We start from the raw sequence: 27,976 nt of genomic DNA, 5'->3' as shown, positions 1-27,976 counted from the left end.
AGACTTAGTGGTCTGGGAGCGTTTTTTGGGCAAATTTAATGGTCGTTTGGTATGGATGGAGGCGCCTGTTTCCAATGCTGATTTGGAACTGTTTACTGATGCTTCTGGGTTGTGCGGTTATGGAGCGTTCTGTCAGGGGCTGTGGAGTGCGGGTCCCTGGCCCGAGGAGTGGAAGGCGGCAGGTTTTTTGGGCAATTTAGCTTTGTTGGAATTGTTCCCGATTGTTTTAGCAACGGAATTATGGGGGGAATTGTTCATGAATAAACGGGTGCGTTTTTGTGTTGCGATAATCTGGGGGTGGTGCAAGCAGTTAATAGTCAGTCGGCTAATTCCCCTCCAATGTTGCGCCTGCTGCACCATTTAGTTCTTAGGGGTTTGCGGTTGAACACTTGTTTTGTGGCTGTGCATGTTCCTGGTGTTGACAATTCTATTGCTGACTCACTTTCTCAATTTCAGTGGGATCGTTTTCGCAGGCTGGTGCCGGACGCGGATGCGAAGGGTCTGCCTTGTCCTCAGTGGCTCTTGGGGTCTCCTCAGATCTGATCGAGCGGTCTGTGAGTAGGGGTACGTGGTCGGCGTATGCATCTGTGTGGACTCAGTGAGAGCGGTTAATTAAGCAAGTGGGAGGTTGTGGGGAGGTGGAGGATTTTCATTCATTGTTATTGTATTATGTGGGGGTGTCTTTCAGTTCAGGTGTGTCCTTTTCAGTAGCCTCTAAAAGGGTAGTGGCGGTAGATTTTTGGTTGCGTTTGCAGGGTCGGCCTGATGTGTCTAAGAGTTTTTTGGTGCGCCAGGCCTTAAAAGGCTATCATCGTAGTGTTTAAGACATGATTCTCGCCGGCCGGTCTCATTTGCGGTGTTGCAGAAATTGTGGGAGCACGCTAGTGTGGTGTGTTCGTCTGTGTTTGAGGTGAGTTTGTTTAGAGACGCTTTTTCTTTGGCCTTTTTTGGTGCATTTCAGGTCTCGGAGCTGGTGGCTAGTAGTCGGTTTGGAGGGGGCGGCTTGTTACGTGAGGACATTTCCTTTGGTGAAGGGGGGTTGCGGTGTGTGTTGCGCAGGTCTAAGACTGACCAGTATGGCAAGGGGGTGAGGATTGTGTTGCGCGCGTTGAGTGGGTCGGTCTTGTGTCCAGTCAGGAGTGTGGAGGAATTTTTGAGGGTCAGGCCTGATGTTCCGGGTTCATTATTGATGCATCGGGATGGATCGGCGTTGTCCCGTTTTCAATTCGTGGCGGTATTTAGGAAATGCTTGTCTGCAGCGGGATACCCGGCACAGGAGTTTGTGTCTCATTCTTTCAGGATTGGCGCTGCAACTGAGGCGGCTAAATGGGGTTTGGGCGAGGAAGCGATCAAGCGGATAGGGAGGTGGGAATCGGCGTATTATCGTTCGTACATTCGTCCTCACATGCTTTAATTCTGGGTTGTGACTGGTATTGCACTGTTCCCGTGGTTGTTGGTATTCAATTCAGCAAGTATATTTGTTTTGTTTTTAGGGTCATCATCGTGCTTGGCGTGGATTCTTGGACATTCCTACGTTCATTGGGGAGCTTTGCGTGCGGACGTGCGGAGGAACGGAAGGCAATTGGGTTTCCGACCCGATGAATTGCAAGTGCGATGGATTAGTTTGCGGGGGCTCTTATGGGGTCGGGTGCTTCAGGAATTTCATGCTTCGGTTTCTTTTGACAGGGCACCGGATATTTTGGTGTTGAGTGTGGGTGGCAACGATTTGGGGGTTCGTAGTTCTAGGGAAGTGATTTGGGATATTAAATTGGACTTGTTGCGGTTATGGTGTGATTTTCCCGGGTTGTTGTTGGTGTGGTCGGAGGTGGTTGCTCGGAGAGTTTGGCGTTTCGCGCGGTCAGTTGACTGGATTAATAAGGCAAGGGCGAAGCTAAATAAGGAAGTGGGGCGCTTTTTGCGGCATCATGGCGGAATAGTGGTGCGCCACAGAGAATTGGAGGCTGCTTCGCCTCAGTTCCTTAGGGATGACGGGGTTCATCTCAACGATGTGGGTACTGACATGTGGGCTTTGGGGCTTCAGGAGGGCTTGGAGATGGCTTTGAGGGTGTGGCAGGACGCCCACAGGTGAGGTGTCACCTCTGGTCATTTGTGGCAGGTTAATGGAGAGTCCTGGAAGACAATGCAAGGCTTAATAGGTGCATGACAAGTTGGAGCGTGCATAGCATGAGGTTCGGTAAGCTGGTGGTTGGGGCCCCTGTTTGGGCAAAATGGGCCCACAGGCGTAGATGGAACTACAATTTGGCGGATTTGGTGCCCTTGGGTCGGTGACCGCAGCCAAGGGTAAGGTGGTATGACAAGTGGAGGGGAAGAGTGAAGAGAATGGCTTGCCTCGTTGCCTTCTAGGATCCTATTATTCTATTACTACGTTCGGAATGTTGTTACATTTTGATATGTTTTTCTGTGTTCATTATTATTATTGGAAAAGTTGGTGAATTATGTACTGCTTAATAAATTGGGCCGTGAAGGCCTCTTTATCCAAGAAAGTATCATTGTGTCTTATTTTGGGTAGAAGGGTGGAGTAAGGCCTCATGCACACGACCGTTGTTTTATTCCGTGTCCGTTGTGCCGTTTTTCGTGATTTTCTGCCCACCCATTGACTTTCAATGGGTCCGTTGAAAACTCGGCTAATGCACCGTTTGTCGTCCGTGATCCGTGGTTCCAGTCCGTCAAAAAAATATAACCTGTCTTATTATTTTCACGGAAAACGGTTCGCGGACCCATTCAAGTCAATGGGACCGCTAAAAAACACGGAGGCACACAAGATTTTTTTTCCTATCATTTGCATGGCAAACCTGTCTTAGATTTTTTTTAACTTTCCTTCATGTCTGGTGATCCTCCAAAAATAAAGGAAGACACACGGAAACAAAAACAGAAACGGATCACGGAACAACGGAACCCCATTTTGCAGAACGGAACACAACAACGGTTGTGTGCATGAGGCCTAAGTAGGAAGGTACTGTGGATGACTGAAGTGATCTTCCATCCTATTAAGGCCTCATGCTCACGACCGTTGTGCGCATCCGCGGCCGTTGTTCAGTTTTCCGTTTTTTTTTGCGGACCCATTGACTTTCAATGGGTCCGTGGAAAAATCGGAAAATGCACCGTTTGGCTTCCGCGTCCGTGATCCGTTTTTCCAGTCCGTGAAAAAAAATATGACCTGTCCTATTTTTTTCATGGACAACGGTTCACGGACCCATTCAAGTCAATGGGTCCGTGAAAAATCACGGATGCACACAAGATAGTCATCCGCGTCCGTGATCCGTGTCCGTTTTTCCTATCATTTTCAATGCAAACTTGACTTAGTTTTTTTTTTCACTTTTCATGTCCGTGGATCCTCCAAAAATCAAGGAAGACCCACGGATGAAAAAACGGACACGGATCACGGAACAACGGAAGCCGTTTTTGCGGACCGCAAAAAAAAACGTCCATGTGCATGAGGCCTAATACACGCCAAAAAGGGCTGCAATTTTCTCACTTCACCACACAACGGCAAATACTTTTTGTTCCTATTACCCAGGCTGTAAACTCCCCTACTGAACCCTGTTCTGCTTCAATACTGTGGAATGATTCCTCCCTATCCTTTCCCTGAACTTCTATACAGCAAAATAAAAGTTTTAAAGTTTTTTATATCACTGTCCCTAGTGCCTGCTGATGTCTCTCCCTGCACTATGTACACTGGAAAATGGCAGAATCCAAGATGGCTCAGGATATTTATAGGGCTGTGACATCACAAGGCTGGCTGGCTGCTGATTGGTTGCATGCATGGCATTGTGGGTGATCCCTTGTTCCCAGAGTTCCTTGCTCCATGTCCTAACACGTGCAGCAGCCATTTTAGGAAAAAATGCAATTCGTTACCATGAAGTGTGAGGAAATTCAGATTCGCTCATCTCTAATTATAATTCATCTCGGATTCACCCATAGTTATCATGTTTAGTCAGCACAGTAGAGTATTTTTCAGAAGCAAAAACTGCAGGATGAAGCCACAAAGTCGTATAACAACTCATATACCACAAAGACCAGCACAGAAGTCACATAATGTGGGGGAAGGATCTCCAACACAAGGCACTTCTCACCAATAACTCTAGCAGAAATAGCAGGAATTACTCTTTGCAAGTTAATTGTTGATAACCGAAGTGTCTTTTATGGTCACTTTAACTCGTACCGTAGATGCAGTTCACTGCTAAATGCTAAATGTTTGGACTACATGGAAACATTAACATAATGAATATGTTGCCACTGAATTTATGCAATGATTGTGCCTCTAGAATGATGTTATTTATGCCATATTTGGAGCCAAGATATTTTCATACATTCCCATTGACTCAAGTTGTATGAAACAAAGCAACACACATCATAAGTAGCCATGTTCCTCATCATAAGAACTTATCCTCTATGCACAGGACAGTATCTGATTGGGTCCCTATCCGTGATGCGGGGAGCACACGGCCGGTGCTCGCATATTGCGGACCTGCTGTTTGCGGGCCGCAATACGGCCAAGGCCGGGCAACGGCCGTGTGCATGAGGCCTTACAGAGGTATGAGGTATGAGGTAGCCTAGAATTCACCACTCTTCATGAAAGATCCGGGCTGAAGCTCTGTTGTTCTCCACCGTACACTACACTGCAGCTCCTTTTGTTCAGATAGACTGCTGTGATTAAGGTGAAGCCCACCACAGGTTCACTGCTGCAGCACTACGGTAAAGGCCCCCATACACATTAATGTATTGTTGGCCTTATCCGCTGACAAAGGCAGGTTCCACCAAAGTCTGATGTGTAATGGGGAGCTAAGAATACCCCATTCAGGCCTAGTTCACACGAACGTGTGTGACCCGTGCCCGTGCTGCGGCCCGCAAATTGCAGGCCGCAATGCACGATCGCCGGCCGTAGGTCAGCCGCATCGGATCGCGGACCTATACACTTTAATGGGTCAGCGATCCGCCCGTTCCGCAAAAAGATAGGACATGTTCTATCTTTTTGCGGAACAGAAGTACGGGACGCAACCCCACGGAAGCACTCCGTAGTGCTTCCGAGGGGTCCCGTTCTGTGTGGCCGTTCCGCAATTCTGGATTTCCAGACCCATTGAAGTGAATAGGTCCACATCCGTGATGCGGAATGCACACGGAACTGTGGCCGTGTATTGCGGCCCGCAATTTGCGGGCCGCAATACGGCCACAGATGTGAACTAGGCCTCAGTCAAACGGAATGTGTACGTATGTGAGGTAGCTGTTAATTGAATGATTGCTAACAGCTATTGGATGTGTATGGGCGGCTTTGATTATTGTAAATTACTAGCTCCTAAACCTGAGAGACAAAGAAGACAAGTGCTCGCTATACATATACAGATAAGTGACCCTTAATAGGAAAGGGGGGCTAGAGATCTACTTTAATATTCAAGACTCTGTTATGTGTCTGTATGAGAAGATGGTGTTTAGAAAAAGAAAGTGTAGTATATAGAATACCGTAGCATCTATTGTCCTGATCAACCTTGGTTTCTAATAGAATACCCTGCAGATAGTGTATGCGGTTTAGGCCTCATGCACACGACAGTGTCCGTATTGTGGCCCGCAAACCACAGATCTGCAAATTATGGACACCTTCCGTGTGCAATCTGCATTAGGGCTCATGCACACGAACGCATATTCTTTCCGTGTCCGTTCCGTGTTTTTTGCGGACTGTACACGGAACCATTCATTTCAATGGGTCCGCAAAAAACAGAAGTTACTCTGTTTTGCATTCCGTTTGCGTATGTCCATTATTTCCGTTCCGCAAAAAAATAGAACATGTCCTATTATAGTCCGCATTACGGACAAGGATAGGACTGTTCTATCAGGGGCCAGCTGCTCCATTCTGCAAAATACGGAATGCACACGGACGTCATCCGTATTTTTTGCGGATCTGTTTTTTGCAGACCGCAAAATACATACAGTTGTGTACATGAGGCCTTATACTTACTCCTGTTATTAAAAATGGCTATTCTTGTCTGCAATACGGGCAAGAGTAGGAGGTATTTGATAATTTGTGGAACAGACACATGGATGCACCCATGTGATGTCCTTTTTTATTTTGAACCCGTATGTGATCTGCATAAAATCTGGATTGGACACAGACATAAAATCCGGTCGTGTGTATGTGGCGTTAGCTGGAGCAGACCCTTAGGCCTCATGCACACGAACGTATTTTCTTTCCGTCTCCGTTCAATTTTTTTTTTGGGCGAACCGTATGCAGAACCAATGAGTCCGCCAAAAAAACGGAAGGTACTCCGTGTGCATTCCGTTTCCGTATGTTCGTATTTCCGTTCCGCAAAGAAATAGGACATGTCCTATTATTGTCCGCATTACGGACAAGGATAGTACTGTTCTATTAGGGGCCAGCTGTTCCGTTCTGCAAAATCCGGAATGCGGACCGCAAAATACATACGGTCGTGTGCATGAGGCGTAAGAGGCTTTTTCCAGGTTTTGACCTCATGCCCACAACAGTATCAGTTTTAGCAGTTTGCAAATCACTGATCCGCAAAATACCGTCCATGTCCTTGCAGCCCATGTGCCGTTCGCATTTTATTTGCAGACTCATTGTTTTCAGTAAGTTAAAGGTGTACATTTCGCAAAAAAAACATAGTCTATGCTTCTGCAGAACGGACATAGGGATGCGAAAAGCGCATGGATCAACCCCATCCCACAAAAAAATACAACATGTCCTATACTTGTCCGCAAAATACGGACAGTCGATCGGTCGGCAAAAAATGTGAATGCAGCACGGGCAGCATGTGTATTTTGTGGATCCGCTACTTGAAGACCGCAAAACGGATATGGTCATATGCATGAGACCTGAGTAAAACATGGCTGCTTTCTTCCAAAGACAGCGCCGCACCTATGTATGAGATGTGTCTGGTATTGCAGGTCAGCACTGGTAAAGTGAATGGGACTGAGCTGCAATACCACACATGACCTGTGGAAAGAGATGGTGCTGTTTTTAAAAGAAGACATGTTTTTGTAATCCTAGACAACAGCAAAACCAGATGTGTTCAATCCAAATCGTGATCATTCGTACATGTACTTCATAATATGGTGAATTAGGGACACCCACCTGCACTCTTCTCCTTCCAGCAGTTTTCTATATGTGATAATCTCAATATCCAGAGACAGTTTGACGTTCATCAGCTCCTGGTATTCTCGGAGCTGCCGGGCGACCTCCTGCTTTGCTTTCTGCAGAGCTTCCTGTACTTCCACAAGCTTTGCATTGGCATCTCGGACAGAGGTATTACTTTTAGTCTTGGCCACCGACACGCGTGTCTCCAGTTGTACGCACTGAAATAGCAATGTGTCAGTATTGAGAAACCGTCACTGGGCTCCGTGTCATGTTACTTATACAGAGGTTGCATCATATATTGTACCAGTGTGTTAGATATGCCAATGTGAAATCGGTCACTTCGAATTCTAATATCACTTATTCTACCTCTTGTAAACCTCCCTTAATGAATATTCATCCACTGACTTTAGATAGTTTAGCAGGTTTTTTATTTGAATCGCCATTTTATAAAATTTACACACTCAATAAAAGATGAAGAACTAGTGACAGATTGCTGCAAATGTAACTTTTACTGACACCAATGAATAAGCATATGGTTATCCGGTTGTGTAAGGGCTCGTTCACACGACCGTGCCGTTTTTTGCGGTCCGCAAAAAATGGATGCCGCCCGTATGCCTTCCACAATTTGCGGAACGGAACAGGAGGCCCATTGTAGAAATGCCTATTCTTGTCCGCAAAATGGACAAGAATAGGACAGGACTCATAATTTTTGAGGGGCCACGGAACGGAGCAACGGATGCGGACAGCACACAGAGTGCTGTCCGCATCTTTTGCGGCCCCACTGAAATGAATGGTTCCGTATACAGACCGTATGTGGAACGCAAAATACGTTTGTGTGAACGAGCCCTAACAATGTACACCCTCCCCCTCCAATCTCCAAAACGACAGAAGCTAAGATAAAGTCAGTAATGTGGTTCTTAGGCCCCTTTCACACGGGCGAGTATTCCGCGCGGATGCGATGAGTGAGTTGAACGCATTGCACCCGCACTGAATCCTGACCCATTCATATCTATGGGGCTGTGCACACGAGCGGTGATTTCCACGCATCACTTGTGCGTTGCGTGAAAATCGCAGCATGCTCCTCTTTGTGCGTTTTTCGCGTAACGCAGGCACCATAGAAGTGAATGGGGTTGCGTGAAAATCGCAAGCAAGTGCGGATGCGGTGCGATTTTCACGCACGGTTGCTAGGTGACGATCGGGATGGGGACCCGATCATTATTATTTCCCCTTATAACATGGTTATAAGGGAAAATAATAGCATTCTGAATACAGAATGCATAGTACAATAGCGCTGGAGGGGTTAAAAAATAAATAAAAAATTTAACTCCCCTTAATCCACTTGTTCGCGCAGCCCGGCATCTCTTCTGTCTTCATCTGTGAGCAATAGGACCTTTTGATGACGTCACTACGCTCATCACATGATCCATCACCATGGTGATGGATCATATGATGGACCATGTGATGAACGCAGTGACGTCATCAAAGGTCCTATTGCTCACAGATGAAGACAGAAGAGATGCCGGCTGCGCGAACAAGTGGATTAAGGTGAGTTAAATTATTATTATTATTTTTTAACCCCTCCAGCGCTATTGTACTATGCATTCTGTATTAATAATAATAATACAATCTACAGAACACCGATCCCAAGCCCGAACTTCTGTGAAGAAGTTCGGGTTTGGGTACCAAACATGTGCGATTTTTCTCACGCGAGTGCAAAACGCATTACAATGTTTTGCACTCGCGCGGAAAAATCGTGCATGTTCCCGCAACGCACCCGCACCTTTTCCCGCAACACCCGTGTGAAAGAGGCCTTAGTGTTGAATTAAGGGTTAAATTTGATGACTGGGAAATTATTTATACAGATCGGTATGGTGTCATTACAATTTCTACTGTCTGGAGTGACAACTAGCATTGAGCAAATCAAAGTATCCGAAGGGAAAATTTGATTTGCAGTAAAGCCGAATTTCCTCATGCTTCATGGTAACAAATCGCTGAAATGGGGTAAAAAAATAAAATAAAAATCATACTCCCGTCATCCGTTTGAGTGCGAAGAGCCCGCCGCCATTTTAAATGAAGATCCTGCGCAAAATTTAGTGCGCGGTGATGTATGACGTCACCATGCTGGCCGACGTGATGATGTCATCATGCGCCGTGCGAGATTTCACGCTGGATCTTCAATCAGGATGGTGGCAGTGGACTCTTCATGATCAAATGGATGAGGTGAGTATGATGCTATTTTATTATTTTATTATAGACCTTAATATTAATGTCAGATGCAGCGATCAGCGATGAACGCGGCATCTGAGGTATTCAATGATAGAGGGGGGGGGGGAGCAATCGCCGCTCCCTGTCATTGCACCCATTACTTATGCTTCGTGATGAAGTAATTTGTCAAGAAGCAAATTGTTTTGTAAAATTCGGCAAAGCAGCCAAATCGAATTTTCAAGAGCTTCGCTCCACACTGGCAGGGTTTTCTCATCTCAGCCATAGGCATTTATCATGTACAGAAAGTTAATCTCTCAAATTACCATATTAATTGGTTCCAGGGCGACTATTGTATTTTGAAACCATTGTAAGTTGAGTAATCGGTTCCAAAGCCCCAAAAAAAGATAAGAGAAAATGAAGATTTAGGAAAAATAAGCAGACAACTAAGACACAGGTCCTTACATATAACAGTCAGGAATAGCTGCTAACTAGCAACTAATCCAGCTATTTTACCAGAGATGTGGTCTTGATTGGTTGGATCTGAGTCTGAGACATTGTATGTTGAGTCTAGTTTCAATTTACGATGGGTCAGAAAAGAACATTGTATGTGGAAAATATTGTATCTTGAAGGACTACTGTATTGAATTTGTCCATATGGTTTCCTTTGCTGTCTTGATTCTTTTTTTCATCACATTATACACATTGCACAGTGTCTACTTTGTAAAATAGCAGGCACCGGCAGCTATGGTGCCTACTCAGCTCTTGAGTGGGTGCCATCTTTAAAAACCTAACATCCTCCGTACATGTATGGCAGATATTGGGAAGAGGTCAAACCCAGACTTAACAAGGATTCAGATTGATAAAGGTTATCCTGCATACTATCATCAGTCGGCACAGCTTCTTCAGCTCTATAACATGTTGCCTGCAGACTGGACAGAATATTTGACGTGACATGTTTACTTTAAATGGACTATTCCATGAAAATATTATATTTAAAGCTGAAAAATGAAATTAAGGATATTTGTACTATACAGCCATTAAAAGGATTTTGATTTGCCAAGATACAGTCATTTCCATTTAATGGTAGTGCACCCTAATGCCGTGTTCCTCAACGCCAGTCCTCAGGGCCCACCTACCGGTCACGATTTGGGAATATCCCACAGAATGAATACCTGCGGTAAGTCCTGATGCACTGACACTAATTATATCACCTGCTCAATACGAAGGAAATCCTGAAAACATGGCCGGCAGGTCGGTCCTGAGGACTGGAGTTGAGGAACACTGCCCTAATGCATTGCGAATCCTGCATCCACCTTCAGCAGACATAGAAAGACACGCATCGGTGATGCTACCAACTGAAGAAATGCATGAGATTCTTCAACTTTCATGGGTGGCTGCACACTGTGCAGATTTGCGTGCAGAAAATCTGTAAGAAATCTGCATCAAAATTACACAAAATACACAGAATTTGCAGTATTTATCGCATTTTTGGTGCACAATATATATAATGTAGATTTTCTGCAGATCTCTCCCTTCCATTAACCCTTTCACTATCAGAGTTTTTTTTATTTATTTTTTAGTTTTTGCGTTTTAATTTTTCTTCCCTATCTTCCTTGAGCCATAACTTTTTTATATTTCCGTTCACATAGCTGTATGAGGGCTCATTTATTTGCGGGACAAGTTGTCAAGCGGTAAAAAAAAATTCCAAATGGGGTGGAATTATAAAAAAACACAATTCCTCCACCTTTTTATGGGTTTTGTTCCCACGGCATTTCGTTTCATTCTCTGGGTCAGTACAATTACAACGATAACTGATATAGTATAGGTTTTTTTATGTCTAAATAGTGCAAAAATAAAATAAAACTTTGATAAAAAATAATTTTTTTACATCACCATATTCTGACCCCCATATCTTTTTTATACTTATGTCTACTGAGCTGTTTAGGGGCTAAGTTTTTTGCAGGACAATCCGTAGTTTTTATTGATACCATTTTGTAGTGTGCATGACTTTTTGATCACATTTTATTACATTTTTTTGGGTAAGAGAAGCAATGAAGAAGCAATCGGCCACTTTGACCCTTTTTTCCGTTGCGCCATTCGCTGTATTGGAAATTTGTTTAAATATTTTAATAGTATGGGCGTTTTAGGTCACGGTGATACCCATGATATTTATCTTTATTATTATTTAGGTATTTATTTTTAAATTATATGGAAAGGGGGGGTGATAAACTTTTATATTTTTTTTATTTTTTAGAATATTTTTTAACATAAAAAAAAAAATGTTGTGATGATTTTGAAGCTCAAATAAGTGAGGCTCATAGTGTTCAGCGCAACTACCGATGCCCTCATTGGGCGCAGGGGGTGTCGGTAACAAGCCCGGAATCGCGAGCTTCCGGGTTTTTGCGCATTTAGATACCGTGATCTCACTTGATCATGGCATCTAAAGTTTTTAATTACCACGATCAGCGTTATTGCCGGTCACGGTAATTAGCCGCAGGTCTCTGCTGTTTGAAACAGCAGAGACTTGTTGGCCATTAAAGCCCGCTGCACGTGCGAGCGGGTGCCATGTTCATACATCGCCCCAGCGCCGTACATGTTAAAAAGGATGAAATCTGCACAAAAAAGACACAACAACAATTGACATGCTGCAGATTTCAAAATCCATCCACTGGGTTAATTTCCGAATCTAAGAAAAAAAGGCAAAGGGGCACATTTAAGCTACTTTCACACTAGCGTTGTTTTAATCCGGCGTTCAATTCCGACACCGGAACTGCCCGCCGGATCCGGAAAAATGTGTGAAAACGGATTACATTTGAATCCTGATCAGGATTTTGATCACAATGAAAAAATGCATTGGAAAAAACGGATCCGCCATTTATGGACTTTAACTTTTTTTTCACATTTTTCGGGTTTAACATGCAAAAGCCGGATCCGGTTTGACTGAACACACGGCGCCGGATCCGGCGTTAATGCAAGTCAATGGGAAAAAGACCGGATCCGGCGTTCAGTCAAAGTGTTCAGAATTTTTGGCCGGAGGTAAAAATACAACATGCTACGTTTTTCTGAAAAGCCTGATCAGTCAAAAAGACTGAATTGAAGACATCCTGATGCATCCTGAACGGATTAGTCTCCATTCAGAATGCATTAGGATAAAACTGATCAGTTCTTTTCCTATTTATATGGCCTCTTTCACACGACCGTTGTGTGCACCCGTGGCCGTTGTGCCGTTTTCCGTTTTTTTTCGCGGACCCCATGACTTTCAATGGGTCCGTGGAAAAAACGGAAAATGCACCGTTTTGCAGCCGCATCCGAGATCCGTGTTTCCTGGCCGTGAAAAAAATATGACCTGTCCTATTTTTTTCACGGCCAACGGTTCACGGACCCATTCAAGTCAATGGGTCCGTGAAAGAACACGGATGCACACAAGATTGGCATCCGTGTCCGTGATCCGTGGCCGTAGGTTAGTTTTTATACAGACGGATCCGAAGATCCGTCTGCATAAAAGCTTTTTCATAGCTGAGTTTTCACTTCGTGAAAACTCAGAACCGACAGTATATTCTAACACAGAAGCGTTCCCATGGTGATGGGGACGCTTCTAGTTAGAATACACTACAAACTGTGTACAAGACTGCCCCCTGCTGCCTGGCAGCACCCTATCTCTTACAGGGGGCCGTGATCAGCACAATTAACCCCTTCAGGTGCGGCACCTGAATGGGTTAATTGTACTCTCATATCCCCTGTAAGAGATCAGGGCTGCCAGGCAGCAGGGGGCAGACCCTCCCCCCCTCCCCAGTTTGAATATCATTGGTGGCCAGTGCGGCCCCCCCCCCCCCCTCTATTGTAATTATTCGTTGGTGGCACAGTGTGCGCCCCCCCCCCTCCCTCTATTGTAATAATTCGTTGGTGGCACAGTGTGCGCCCCCCCCCCTCTCTCCCTCTATTGTAATAAATCGTTGGTGGCACAGTGTGCGCCCCCCCCCCCTCTCTCCCTCTATTGTAATAATTCGTTGGTGGCACAGTGTGCGACCCCCATCGGCCCCCCCTCCCTCTATAGCATTAACAACATTGGTGGCCAGTGTGCGGCCTCCCATCCCCCCCCCCCCCCCCATCATTGGTGGCAGCGGAGTTCCGATCGGAGTCCCAGTTTAATCGCTGGGGCTCCGATCGGTAACCATGGCAACCAGGACTGTTGCCATGGTTACTTAGCAATAGTACAATAGTAGAAGATTCATACTTACCTGCTGCTGGCTGCTGCTGCGATGTTCGTGTCCGGCCGGGAGCTCCACCTACTGGTAAGTGACAGGGTCTGTGCGGCGCATTGCTAAATGAACTGTCACTTACCAGTAGGAGGAGCTCCCGGCCGGACACGAACATCGCAGCTCCCAGGTAAGTATTAATCTTTTACTATTGTACTATTGCTAGAACTCCGCTGCCACCAATGATGGGGGGGGAGATGGGAGGCCGCACACTGGCCACCAATGTTGTTAATGCTATAGAGGGAGGGGGGGCCGATGGGGGGCGCACACTGTGCCACCAACGATTTATTACAATAGAGGGAGGAAGGGGGGGGGGGGGCGGGGTGGCGCACACTGTGCCACCAACAAATTATTACAATAGAGGGAGGAAGGGAGGGGGCCGCACTGGCCACCAATTGATTTTCAAACTGGGGAGGGGGGGGGTCTGCCCCCTGCTGCCTGGCAGCCCTGATCTCTTACAGGGGTATATGATAGTACAATTAACCCCTTCAGGTGCGGCACCTGAGGGGTTAATTGTGCTGATCACGGCCCCCTGTAAGAGATCGGATACTGCTAGGCAGCAGGGGGCAGTCATGTAAACAGTTTGTAGTATATTCTAACTAGAAGCGTCCCCATCACCATGGGAACGCCTCTGTGTTAGAATATACTGTCGGAAATGAGGTTTCACGATCTAACTCATATCCGACAGTATATTCTAACATAGAGGCGTTCCCATGGTGATGGGGACGCTTCAAGTTAAAATATACCATCGGATTGGAGAAAACTCCGATCCGATGGTATAAAAGGGACTCCAGACTTTACATTGAAAGTCAATGGGGACGGATCCGTTTGAAATGGCACCATATTGTGTCAACATCAAACGGATCCGTCCCCATTGACTTGCATTGTAATTCAGGACGGATCCGTTTGGCTCCGCACGGCCAGGCGGACACCAAAACGACTTTTTTTTCATGTCCGTGGATCCTCCAAAAATCAAGGAACACCCACGGACGAAAAAACGGTCACGGATCACGGAAAAACGGGACCCCGTTTTGCGGACCGTGAAAATATACTGTCGTGTGCAATAAGCCTATAGGAGTGACTTTTTTTTTCCGCCTGAATTTGTCACAAACACAGTCTCATTTCTACTCCACCCCAGGGCTGACGTACTTTTCTTCGTCTGTTTTTAGTGGCGAATTGCAAATTTTTTCCAAGAGACAAGTGACTTTTCTCAGCTCATGTGCAAATAAATGAGACCTGTCTAAGTGAATATGAACCTGTCATACTGAAAAACAACCACCAGAGGTCAGACTAAAAACAATACGCCTAGTGTAATTCATCAACGGCTGTGCGACTTTTCATAAATATTTGGCAAAACAAAAGCAGAATGAAATACGCCAGTCTAATTTTACACCTAAAAACAGGCGACCTTGATAAATGTGCCCCAAAGTGTATGTGACATTTGTCTAATCTTAAACACTTTGCTGGTACTGTACTATGCTGTGTTTTTTCTACATAAAATCATGCAGAAGATATGTGCGCAATACGTGTCGTGTGCAGGCACCCTATGGGCAGGGGCATACATAGAAATCACTGGGCCCCATAGCAAGAATCTAAATTGGGCCCCCACTGCTGTATACACTGCGTGCAGAATTATTAGGCAAATGAGTATTTTGACCACATCATCCTCTTTATGCATGTTGTCTTACTCCAAGCTGTATAGGCTCGAAAGCCTACTACCAATTAAGCATATTAGGTGATGTGCATCTCTGTAATGAGAAGGGGTGTGGTCTAATGACATCAACACCCTATATTAGGTGTGCATAATTATTAGGCAACTTCCTTTCCTTTGGCAAAATGGGTCAAAAGAAGGACTTGACAGGCTCAGAAAAGTAAAAAATAGTGAGATATCTTGCAGAGGGATGCAGCACTCTTAAAATTGGAAAGCTTCTGAAGCGTGATCATCGAACAATCAAGCGTTTCATTCAAAATAGTCAACAGGGTTGCAAGAAGCGTGTGGAAAAACCAAGGCGCAAAATAACTGCCCATGAACTGAGAAAAGTCAAGTGTGCAGCTGCCAAGATGCCACTTGCCACCAGTTTGGCCATATTTCAGAGCTGCAATATCACTGGAGTGCCCAAAAGCACAAGGTGTGCAATACTCAGAGACATGGCCAAGGTAAGAAAGGCTGAAAGACGACCACCACTGAACAAGACACACAAGCTGAAATGTCAAGACTGGGCCAAGAAATATCTCAAGACTGATTTTTCTAAGGTTTTATGGACTGATGAAATGAGAGTGAGTCTTGATGGGCCAGATGGATGGGCCTGTGGCTGGATTGGTAAAGGGCAGAGAGCTCCAGTCCGACTCAGACGCCAGCAAGGTGGAGGTGGAGTACTGGTTTGGGCTGGTATCATCAAAGATGAGCTTGTGGGGCCTTTTCGGGTTGAGGATGGAGTCAAGCTCAACTCCCAGTCCTACTGCCAGTTTCTGGAAGACAACTTCTTCAAGCAGTGGTACAGGAAGAAGTCTGCATCCTTCAAGAAAAACATGATTTTCATGCAGGACAATGCTCCATCACACGCGTCCAAGTACTCCACAGCGTGGCTGGCAAGAAAGGGTATAAAAGAAGAAAATCTAATGACATGGCCTCCTTGTTCACCTGATCTGAACCCCATTGAGAACCTGTGGTCCATCATCAAATGTGAGATTTACAAGGAGGGAAAACAGTACACCTCTCTGAACAGTGTCTGGGAGGCTGTGGTTGCTGCTGCACGCAATGTTGATGGTGAACAGATGAAAACACTGACAGAATCCATGGATGGCAGGCTTTTGAGTGTCCTTGCAAAGAAAGGTGGCTATATTGGTCACTGATTTGTTTTTGTTTTGTTTTTGAATGTCAGAAATGTATATTTGTGAATGTTGAGATGTTATATTGGTTTCACTGGTAAAAATAAATAATTGAAATGGGTATATATTTGTTTTTTGTTAAGTTGCCTAATAATTATGCACAGTAATAGTCACCTGCACACACAGATATCCCCCTAAAATAGCTAAAACTAAAAACAAACTAAAAACTACTTCCAAAAATATTCAGCTTTGATATTAATGAGTCTTTTGGGTTCATTGAGAACATGGTTGTTGTTCAATAATAAAATTAATCCTCAAAAATACAACTTGCCTAATAATTCTGCACTCCCTGTATACTATATATCTGTGCACACTGCATCTATCATACCTTGTACCTCACATATCAGTACACTGCTGTATATACAATATACCTGTACACACTTTATCTATTATACCCCGTACCTCACATATCAGTACACTGCTGTATATACAATATATCTGTACACACTGCATCTATTATACCCCGTACCTCACATATCAGTACACTGCTGTTTATACTATATATCTGTACACACTGCATCTATTATACCCTGTACCTCACATATCAGTACACTGCTGTTTATACTATATATCTGTACACACTGCATCTATTATACCCCGTACCTCACATATCAGTACACTGCTGTATATACAATATATCTGTACACACTACATCTATTATACCTCGTACCTCACATATCAGTACACTGCTGTTTATACTATATATCTGTACACACTGCATCTATTATACCCCGTACCTCACATATCAGTGCACTGCTGTATATACTATATATCTGTACACACTGCATCTATTATACCCCGTACCTCACATATCAGTACACTGCTGTATATACTATATACCTGTACACACTGCATCTATTATACCTCGTACCTCACATATCAGTACACTGCTGTATATACAATATATCTGTACACACTGCATCTATTATACCCCGTACCTCACATATCAGTACACTGCTGTTTATACTATATATCTGTACACAATGCATCTATTATACCCCGTACCTCACATATCAGTACACTGCTGTATATACAATATATCTGTAGACACTACATCTATTATAATACAGGTATAATAGATGCAGTGTGTACAGATATATGTGGTCAGTTATACATTATGGTCACTGTGTGTCAGGTACATGAGATAGTAGTCACTGTAACTGTCTGAAGTATTATATATGAGTGAGTCATCACAGGTCCTAGCAGATGTACCTTTCAAACCTGGGAACTACACCATTTTTGGTGCAGTTCCTTTGCTAGATCCTGCAGGACCTGTGATGTTGAAGATGATGTCATCATAGGTCCTGACAGATGCACTGTTCTAACCTTGGAACTACACTTTACACTGTGCAGTTCTCTTAAAGGACCTGTGATGACATCATCAAAGGTCCTTTAGCTTTAGGAAGATAGACGGGAGAAATTAGGTGGCGGGGCCTCTCCTCCACTGCGGGCCCCCATTCCTCATGGGCCCCATAGCAGCTGCGTGGTCTGCTTATATGGTAGGTATGCCACTACCTATGGGTGCCTCATACAAGTTTAGACCAGCACCTCAAAACAATATGAAATAAATTACAGCTGCACGCTATCATGGTTGACATACAACACTATGGGGGTCATTTACTAACAGAAATTTGCCTATTTTTGGTGTATTTCTGAGGCAGATTGTGGCACAAAGGTTATTTGTGCCTCAATCTGTGACTTTTCCATGCTCATGTAAGGTCTAAAAAAGAGGAGTGGCGTGGGCGGGGAAGGGGACGTGCTGGCAGGCCTGTCTGATTTATAATTTTCTACGCCTATTTTAGGCATAGAAAATGGTCTAAATTTAAGCCAGCAAGGAAGTTGGGGTAGATTTAAACTGGTGATGGATGCGCCGAAGTTATGTAGAGGCCAGCGCCTCCTCATAGCTTTGGTGGATCCACCGGCAGCGCACAGGGTTATTAAGACCAGCATCTAAAATACCAGTCTTAATAAATGACTGCTCCATGCACAAAGACACTTACAACCACTAGAAACATGGGTTAATCTGAATTTTAGTGTAGAGCAGTGTATAATGTGATGGAAAAATGAATCCAGCCAGCAAAGGAAACAACATGGACAATAACAATACATAAATAAGTGCCTTGTATTAACTTTCTCTATATGATAAATGCCACTTGCTGAAGTGAGACAACCCCTTTAAGGAATAAAGAGGGACTTAGTAGCATAATAGAAAAAAGGTGACTTTGTTAGAAAGGGAACATGGCTGAATTGCCACAATTCTGGCATAAGATTCTGTCTCACACTAAGCTTGCCAATAGTTCATATAGAATTAGACAAAAGTCTCTGTCCCAGCACCACATCTATCATCTAGTCTGAGCCCTTGTGAGTAATCTGGAGCAGGTCTAGACAGCCTCAATTTACACCGTCAATAGGATTTTTAAATCTGCCTCAGTGTTTTTATGTTAGACTAGCAGGATGACCCGGCTTTGCACGAGTATATTTCCGCTATTTAATTTAATCTTTGTGTGTGAGATATCCACAGTGTTCCCTATAACGGTGACCTCTGCAGCACCCCTCCCCCTTAATAGTGACCTCTACAGCAGCCCACCCCCTTAAGGCCTCTTTCACACGACCGTATGGCTTTTTCAGTGTTTTGCGGTCCGTTTTAAACGGATCCGTTGTTCCGTTTTTTGTTTCCGTTGTGTTTCCGTTTTCGTTCCGTTTTTCCGTATGGCATATACAGTATACAGTAATTTCATAGAAAAAATTGGGCTGGGCATAACATTTTCAATAGATGGCTCCGCAAAAAACTGAACGGATACGGAAGACATACGGATGCATTTCTGTATGTGTTACGTTTTTTTTGCGGACCCATTGACTTGAATGGAGCCACGGAACGTGATTTGCGGGCAATAATAGGACATGTTCTATCTTTTAATGGAACGGAAAAACGGAAATACGGAAACGGAATGCATACAGAGTACATTCCGTTTTTTTTGCGGAACCATTGAAATGAATGGTTCTGTATACGGACCGTATACGGAACGCAAAAAACGGCCTGCAAAACGGGAAAAAAAACGGTCGTGTGAAAGAGGCCTAACTTTGACCTTCACAGCCCCGCCTCCATAACAGTGTTCTAAACAGCGGCCCGTCCCCTTAACACTGACCCTCCACAACACTCTGCCTAATAACATTGACCTCCACAGCAGCCCACCCCTTTAACTTTGAACTTTACAGCAGCCCGCCCCCTTAACAGTGATCTCCACAGAGGCCCCATTAACAATGACATCCACAGTACCCCTTAACAGTGACCTCCAGTTGCCACTCCTTAACATTGACCTCCACAGCATCCTGCTCCCTTAACAGTGACCTCCAAAGAACCCCCCTTAACTGTGACCTCCACAGTTCTCTGCCATCTTTACACTGACCTACACAGTGGGTCGGCCCGTAAAAGTGACCTCCAGAGTGGCCGTCCCCCTTAACAGTCATCCGTCAAATCCCCGTCCCCTTAAAAATAACCTCTACAGCACCCCACCCCCTTAACCGAGACCTGCACAGTGTCTCACCCCCTTAACAGTGACCTTCACAGTGCCCGTCCTCTTAACAGTGACCTCTACAGCACCTTGCCCCCTTAACATTGACTTCCACAGTACCCTGCCCCTTAACAGTAACCTCCACAGGGCTCCTTTCCTTTCCTTAACATTGACCTCCACAGCAGCCTGCTCCCTGAACACTGCCCCCTCACAGTGGTTCGCCCCCTTAACAGTGACCTGCACAGGGTCCCTCCCTTTTAAGAGTAATTCCCGTCACTGCACCACACCCCCTTAATATAAGACATCCACAGCACCCTGCCCCTTTAAAATGTGACATCCATAGCAATTTGCCCCTAAACAGTGACATCTATAGCACCCTGCCCGCTTAATAGTGACCTTTAACAGTATATAAAAATGGCTGAGTTGTTATGGAAACCTGGTGTAACTGTGTATGTCCAGACTGAAGGACCTGCAAGTTTCTATTGGATAATAAGGGTCATGTGACTGTGTGAATGGCAGTTAGAATGTGAGTGAAGCTGCGAGCTCCTATTGGCTAATACATTTTTTTTTTTTGGGGGGGGGGGGGGGGGGGGGGAATATCTCAGGAACGGTGCTTCCTAGAGAGCTGAGATCTGGTCTAAAACCTTCCTGGACACCTGATGGACCTGTGTGCCAAATTTAGTTCAGATCGGTCCAGTCGTTTGGCCGTGCATAAAGAACTGACAGACAGAAATTCATTTTTATATATCTGTTAGATACATGGGAACAATTACGATTGCTGAAGACATGCACATACCGTAAACTCAAAGCAACCAGTTGAAGGGGTTTTCCATCAGTGTTGCTAAAGATCTCTGGATTTTAACATACCATATTTTTTGATGGGGTGTCAGTTGTACCCTTATTTTAACTGTACAAATGCTCCTGAATCCTGACTCTTTGGAGACCTCACATCCTTGCGGTTCATGTGTCTTGCCTCTAAGGGTCCATTCACATGTCCATAGAATGGGTCCGGATCCGTTCCGCCATTCTGCGGAACGGGGGCGGACCCATTCATTCTGAATGGGGACGGAAAGGATGGGGACAGCACACATTGTGCTGTCTGCATCCGCATTTCTGGTCCGCGGCTCCGTATTTCCGGTCCGCGGCTTCCGAAAAAATAGAACATGTCCTATTTTTGTCCGCAATAGTGGACAAGAATAGGCATTTCTATAAGGGGCGCAATTTGCGGATCCGCAATACACTACGGACGTGTGAATGGATCCTTAAAGTGATTACCTGGTTCTGGATGCTTAGGACCTCTGACCTCAGCCTCTGGATCTTGCTGTTGAGCTGTGTGATATGAATGCGGTTGTTCTCCAGGTCTACCTCATAACGTCCAGCTTGCTTTACCCCTTGCTGTAACTAAAAAAGGGAAGACATTACAGTTTTCTCTCTGATATATAAATCTGATCAAACCATGCAAGTCTTAGGCTGGGTTCACATCACGTGTTTCCCATCCTTTTAATGTATACAAAAAACGTATATGGCATCCATTCACCATAGAATTCCATGGTAATAAAAAGTATACTTTTTTTTTTTATCCTTTTTTTTTGTAACGTATACATCAAACGGAGGCATAAAACGTGATGTGAACCTACCCTTAGTGACTCAATGTTAGAAAAAAAAACACTACACATTTAGGCTACATTCAGACAGCCGTAGTGTTTTGCGGTTCACAAATTGTGCAGACCGCACATGCCTGGTGCTATGATAGAAATGCCTAGAATAGGACATGCTTTATATTTTTTGCGGGGCCGCGGAGCGGGACTATGGATGTGGAAAGCACACGGTGTGCTATCCGCATCTTTTGCAGCCCCATTAAAATGAATGGGTCCACGCAAGTCGCACAAGAGTTTGTCAATATGCACCGCAATGCAAATGGCTTACAGGTTTGATTATGTTTTTACATCGAAATCAGGCTCTAAAACAGTCGGTTACAATAAGGGTGCCTTCAGACGACCGTATTTTTAGGTCCTCATTTCAATGGGGCCGCAAAAGATGCAGATCGCACACAGTGTACTGTCCGCATCCTTATTTACGTACCGTGGCCTCACAAAAAAGACAGAGCATGTCCTACTCGGACAAGAATAGGCATTTCTGTCATAGGACAGGCTACATTCACATGGCCGTTATCCGTGTTTTGAGGATCCGCAATTGGCGGACTGCAAAACACATACGGTCCTGTATGATCTATACGAAAAAACACATACACTCGTATAGATCATACAAGTGTATTACTGTAGCGCAGCGGCGGCATGAAGCGCACGGCGTCATAGCAACCAATGACGCCGTGCGCTCCTGCTCTCAGCAGGATGCCAGGCCGGGATACCACGGACCGCTCACGGCCGTGTTCCACGGCCATGTGCATTCGGCCTAAGTTGCAGGCACTCACATGAAAGTTTTTGGACAAGCAGCTTTTTCGAGACTTGCTGTTGAGTGACAAATGTCACCATGTAACATAAGCTGCAGGGTATTATTACTATTGATGGGAAACAGAAACCACAGCTCGTGTACCACTAAGTTCTCACGTTTTAAGGTTAATGTGCAATAAATACCTTAATCCGTGAGAGCGATTGTGCCTCTTCTCGACTCCGAGCTACAATGCTCTCATACCGTTCCTTCACCTCCTGTACCACACTCTCCAGGTTTAATGGACAGGAATGGGACATATTCACCATCACTGAAATGTCCCCAGACTCTTCTATGACCTCTTTCAGTTCCTTAGAAAATAAGTAAATGAAGGATGACACCAGTGCACACAACACTACTTACTAATTGTAAGCCCCTAAGTGGAATAGATAAAAGATATAGCCAAAATTGTTAACATTTTTCATTCTTAAAGGGACGTGTCATCAGACCTATGACCTACTTATTTAAATCACATTTTATTTGGTAAACACATTTTTAAATTATTTAAAATTATGTTTTTTTATTTTATTTTACAAGTCAATATTTATATTTAAACAAAAAACAAAATCTGTACAGATCACTTTACTGCAGTTATCTGCTTATCATAACATGCAGGATTAGAATGACAAATATCACCTCTGTTTATAGATAACCCAGAATCCAGCATTCCCAATAAGTGATATCACAGCTTATCTATTCCCTCCTGACCTCAGCACAGATGACACCCCATGGTTAGAAAACTCTCCAATAGAGGTCAATGAGGTCCCCTCCTTAACATTGTGTCTATGGACCATTGGGCTGCCGTAAAGCAATTCCCTAAATGCTTTCTAAATGCTGTTAAGAACAGGTCAGACAAGATGGCCGCTCCATAATCTTGTTCATTTGAAGTATGCAGTACAAAGTAAAAATCCTGAATATGCAATGAATTCATTTTGATAGTTTCCCACATGATCCCTGACCACACACTGTGATGTTTATAGCTCTCTGCCTGGAGTTACGACCTGCAGCTCAGCTTCAGCTTGCTGGTCGAGCATGCTCAGTTCCAGCACAAGGCGTTGTAGGAGCTGAGAACTAATGTGAGGGGCTCAGTGAGGGGGTTATAATATGAAATGCACAAGAGGGGAAAGACTTGTTCTTCTGCAGCCAGAGGAATTGAGGGGGAAGAGAGGGGATATATGTCAGCAATGCATGATGGGAACTCTAGTCTTCCACCCAATTGAGCTGAAGCCGAGCCCAATCTTCATGCACATAGGGAGCAAGAGTGTGACAAAAAGATGTAGTATTAGTGTTGTACTGCTGCTCTGTGTGTAAAGACCCTGAAGCCTTCTCTCAGGTTTCTCCACAATATGCCAGACCTCCACTTTAATTGTGGACCATTCATCCGCTCATCCTTCATGCACTCTTCTGCATATCCATAGTGAACGTGGCATTGTTTATTGACAGAAAGGAGCCCGATAACTTACATGTTCATAAACTGACTTCATGAACTTGATGGTCTCACTTAGCTCCCGGAGTTTTGCTTCCAGTTCGGATCGGTCTAAGCTACAAGTGTCCACATCCTATGTGTGAAAGAAATGTATATGCATTAATATGACTTTGCCTCATTGTAGTAAAGCAATCCTCCAGTATGTGTAGCATCATTCATTTATACACAAGAGCTGCACAACATGGTTGAGGTTGTTAAAGTTAAAGAGGACCTTTCATCTGGCAAAAAATTGTGATCTAAGTATTATGACATATACAGCGGCACCCAGGGATCTCACTGCACTTACTATTATCCCAGGGTGCCGCTCCGTTCTCCCGCTATGCCCTCCGGTATGTTCGGGGACTTGGTTATAGTAGGCGGAGACTTAGGGGACTTGGTTATAGTAGGAGGAGACTGCTCTTGTTCTCCTGGGCGTCTCCTTCTCCCAGGCTGTGAGCTCTGCGCTGCGATTGGCCAGCGCTACAGCCTGGGAGAAGGAGACGCCCAGGAGAATAAGGTCAGTCTCCTCCTACTATAACCAAGTCTCCTAAGTCTCCGCCTACTATAACCAAGTGACCGAAGATACCGGAGGGCATAACGGGAGAACGGAGCGGTGCTCAGGGATAATAGTAAGTGCAGTGAGATCCCTGGGTGCCGCTGTACAGATCATGACACTTAGTTCACAATTTTTGGCCAGATGAAAGGTCCTCTTTAAGACTTATTTGCGATCACACATTTTTTTCTTTTACCAAAACTTGTTGAAAGTGGGACTCTTGCCCATAACCATCAATCAGAATTCATTTCTTATTTTTCCAGCGACCATTTTTAAAATGAGAAGTGTAACTTGACTGACTGCTGTAATCATCCGCCCCACTTTTTCTTTACACCAATTTTGATAAATCTCCTCCAGTTTTAATGTCTATGGTGTATAGTTATTTTTATGCATATTAGATTGTAAGCTAGTAGATAGGTCGCTGGTAATTGGAGCGTGGCGGCGGATGATTATTACACAATGGTAATCATATTGCAATTATATGATGCAGTTAACCCTTCCCAATTTCACACCTTGACAAGAATGATACCAATTATACTTGTGAAATCATCCCCACTACGATGACATTTTGTACGTTTTTTGATGAGTAAGGCATTGCTGTGCCAAATGAACATATAGTCTACCTACTTGTAAACTAAAAAACAAGATCATGAAATTTGCTCAGTCAATGTAGGCAATAATAACCTTTGGCTGTATCATTATTTGCCAATGTCTTTTGATTACTAATGTTAATTCACATGAATAATCATTATCATTAAAAGGGTGGTCCACTCCTTTTATGTTTAAGGTCTATCCACAGGATAGACAATCAGTATCTGATCAGTGCAGGTCTGACGATCAGCTGCTCTGGAGTAGCTCTGGCAGCAGTACCCCATAACTCTGCCCATTGTGACCGCTACCACACAGCTCTGTCTATTGCGTAGTTGATGGAGCTGGTTACTACGGCACTACTCCCATTCACTTCAAGGGAAGCAGCGCTGCAATAACCAGATGATCCACAGGACCCCTAATGATCAGATATTCATAGCCTATCCTGAGGATAGGGCTTCAATATGAAATGAGTGGACAAGCCCTTTAATGGAGATCCATACACCTACATATAGTCATTGGTTATACTTTTATCTGATATAGAAATGTATCCAGAACATTCAGTCGAAAGATGATTGCGGTTATAAGAGCACAGAGCCTCATATATCCTGCCATATTATCACTTTCTTTCATATGGACCTGTAATAGGGAAGTAGACCATACAAAAGTATGAGGCCTTATGAAACCTCCATAGCCTAATATTTTATACAGTTTTTTCTGTCGTGGCATGCTCTGTAGGAGTCTGTATGTACAAAGCTATTTTCCTTTAGAAGCAGTGCTTAGAGGGTAAGATTACTCCATGTGCGTGGCACCCGATGGAGCATGGTACACAAACCGTCCCTGTGATCTACAGTACATAGTTAAAAGGGGTTTGTCTGAGATTGTCCTCAGGATAGGACATCAATATTAGATCAACAGGGTTCCAACACCCAAGAACCCGGCCAATCAGCTTATTAATGAGGCCGCGGTGCTCTGGTGTACGTCGCAGCCTCTTCCTAGGCCAGTGATATCCTGTTCATCTGTCCTGTGGCCTGGGTGCAGCTCAATCCCATTCAAGTGAATGCAGCTGACCTGCGATACCAGGCATAGCCGCTAACCAATGGACAGAGCCATGCTTGGTAAGCTGCGAGGAGGACACTGAATGGCAGGGGTCCTGGATGTCAGACCTCCACTGATCTAATATTGATGACCTATCTTGAGGATAGGTTATCAATATCAGAATCTCAGAAAACTTCTTCAAACTGGCCTCTAACTCCCACCATACAGCCTCCTGTACATAACCCAAATATTTCACCCAGTATCCTGGTGTCTGAAGTGGGAATACCGCTTTAAATATGTACATAAATGTGGTTACACAATCCATAAGTGTTACTGCAGATGGGAGTGCACACATACTTAAATGTTGGCTTTAAATCAAACTGATTTTCCAGTAATTGACTATTATAAGCATGGTACTTGTGCAAGATAAGAATGTTCTGTAGAAAACAATTACATTTTTTTTTACATTTATCCAATATTTGTCTACAGCAAACATATGCCACAATGCTTGTAGATATGTATTCACTAACATGAGGGCCGTCCCAAATGGTTTTTCCAATCTAATTTCCCATTCTCGTGCATACACCCAATGGGTGACTGATTTCGTAAGAAGTTACTTAACTGAAGTATTTTTGGAGTATGGGATGAAAACAGGCTGGCCATGCGTATGAGATGCCCTTTGGTGTAACTCTTGTTCAATTGAGAGCAATCTATCCCTATCGTCAGTATCCATATCAGAATGGCGGGGGTCCGAAACCTCACACCCCCAGGGATCAGGCGTTTATTTGGAGCTCTGACTCTTTAAGTCGCACTGAAACTGCACAGCTCCATCCGTTGTGTATTGGGAGAAGTTGGCAACTGCAGCGCTGCTCCCATTAAAGTGAGTGGAAGCAGGTCTGCAGTTGTCAACTCCATCAACTACAGAAAGGACAGAGCTGTGCATTTCTGGTACTGAAGCTACAAGGTAACAACTGATAAGCAGGGCTGCAGGGCGTTGGACCCCCAGTGATCCAATATTTATGGCCTATCCTGCGAATAGGCCATTAATGTCAAAATTACAGACAATCCCTTTAAGCCATTGACATACACCTCTATGTTGGCTTAACTCCCTGAGAAAAAAGGTATGGAGCATATTAAGATCCAAAATCCAGTCTCTATGTAATCTAATGTGTATTGCCAGCTTAAAGGGAACCTGTCACCTGGATTTTGTGTATAGAGCTGAGGACATGGGTTGCTAGATGGCCACTAGCACATCGTTTTTTTTACACAATAAAAGCACACAGAGCTATGGGGACTGGGTATTGCGGATGTGCTAGTGGCCATCTAGCAACCCATGTCCTCAGCTCTATGCACAAAATCCCGGTGACAGGTTCCCTTTAAAGCAATCGTGTCATATATATTTGTTTAAACAACATACCACTCCTTTAAAGCTGTTATTCAATAGTACAAATACCCCCCCACCCGCGATGCTAGGGATGCTATTGGCTGCTCCCCCATCGGCAGATGTTTTGATCCACGCGGCAGGGAGATGCAGCAGTGGCCGTGCAGGGATTCGGAGGCACGAGAGTGCCGGGGACCAGGTAAGTATCGTCTATAGGAGGGGCCCGGGCATTGTGGGGGGTATACGTACTATTGGATAATTCCCTTAATGCCAACTTCCTTCCAGTCCAGCAGTGTAATTTTATTTTTCTAGAACCCACTGTCCCATTATCGCCCCATCTTGGCACCAGATATGCAGGCCTGGTACAGATAGGCAAAGACCAGATCGGCAAGGTTCAGTAGATGTTGCCTCCTGCATCGCTTTGATGCTATCCAATCAGAGTGGACAGCCTCTTTAAGCCACTATGATATCCAACATAAACCAATAATAAGCTTTAGAATAGGTATTCTTATGGGAATCATGCATACATTTTTAGC

The 27,976-nt window shown here is 44.4% G+C and overlaps 1 protein-coding gene across 3 annotated transcripts in view; it reads right to left on the bottom strand.

The window, feature by feature from the left end:
* The window catches only part of LOC120996212 (keratin, type II cytoskeletal 80-like), a 68,983-nt gene that overhangs the window by 9,390 nt on the left and 31,617 nt on the right, over window positions 1-27,976 (bottom strand). For all 3 annotated transcript variants that reach the window (XR_005777739.1, XM_040425990.1, XM_040425991.1), the window contains exons 4-7: window positions 23,879-23,974; window positions 22,562-22,726; window positions 21,243-21,368; window positions 7,103-7,323 (exon numbers count right to left, since the gene is read on the bottom strand). Coding sequence is in view for 2 of the 3 variants with exons in the window: in XM_040425990.1 (XP_040281924.1) it covers window positions 7,103-7,323; window positions 21,243-21,368; window positions 22,562-22,726; window positions 23,879-23,974 (608 nt within the window). In the remaining variant the exon portion in view is untranslated. The remainder of the gene's footprint in view (window positions 1-7,102; window positions 7,324-21,242; window positions 21,369-22,561; window positions 22,727-23,878; window positions 23,975-27,976) is intronic.

Source organism: Bufo bufo, chromosome 3 (assembly GCF_905171765.1).
Source record: "Bufo bufo chromosome 3, aBufBuf1.1, whole genome shotgun sequence".
NCBI classification, from domain to species: domain Eukaryota; kingdom Metazoa; phylum Chordata; class Amphibia; order Anura; family Bufonidae; genus Bufo; species Bufo bufo.
The sequence above is the reverse complement of the archived record's forward strand: the minus strand, read 5'-3'. Positions and strand labels throughout refer to the sequence as shown.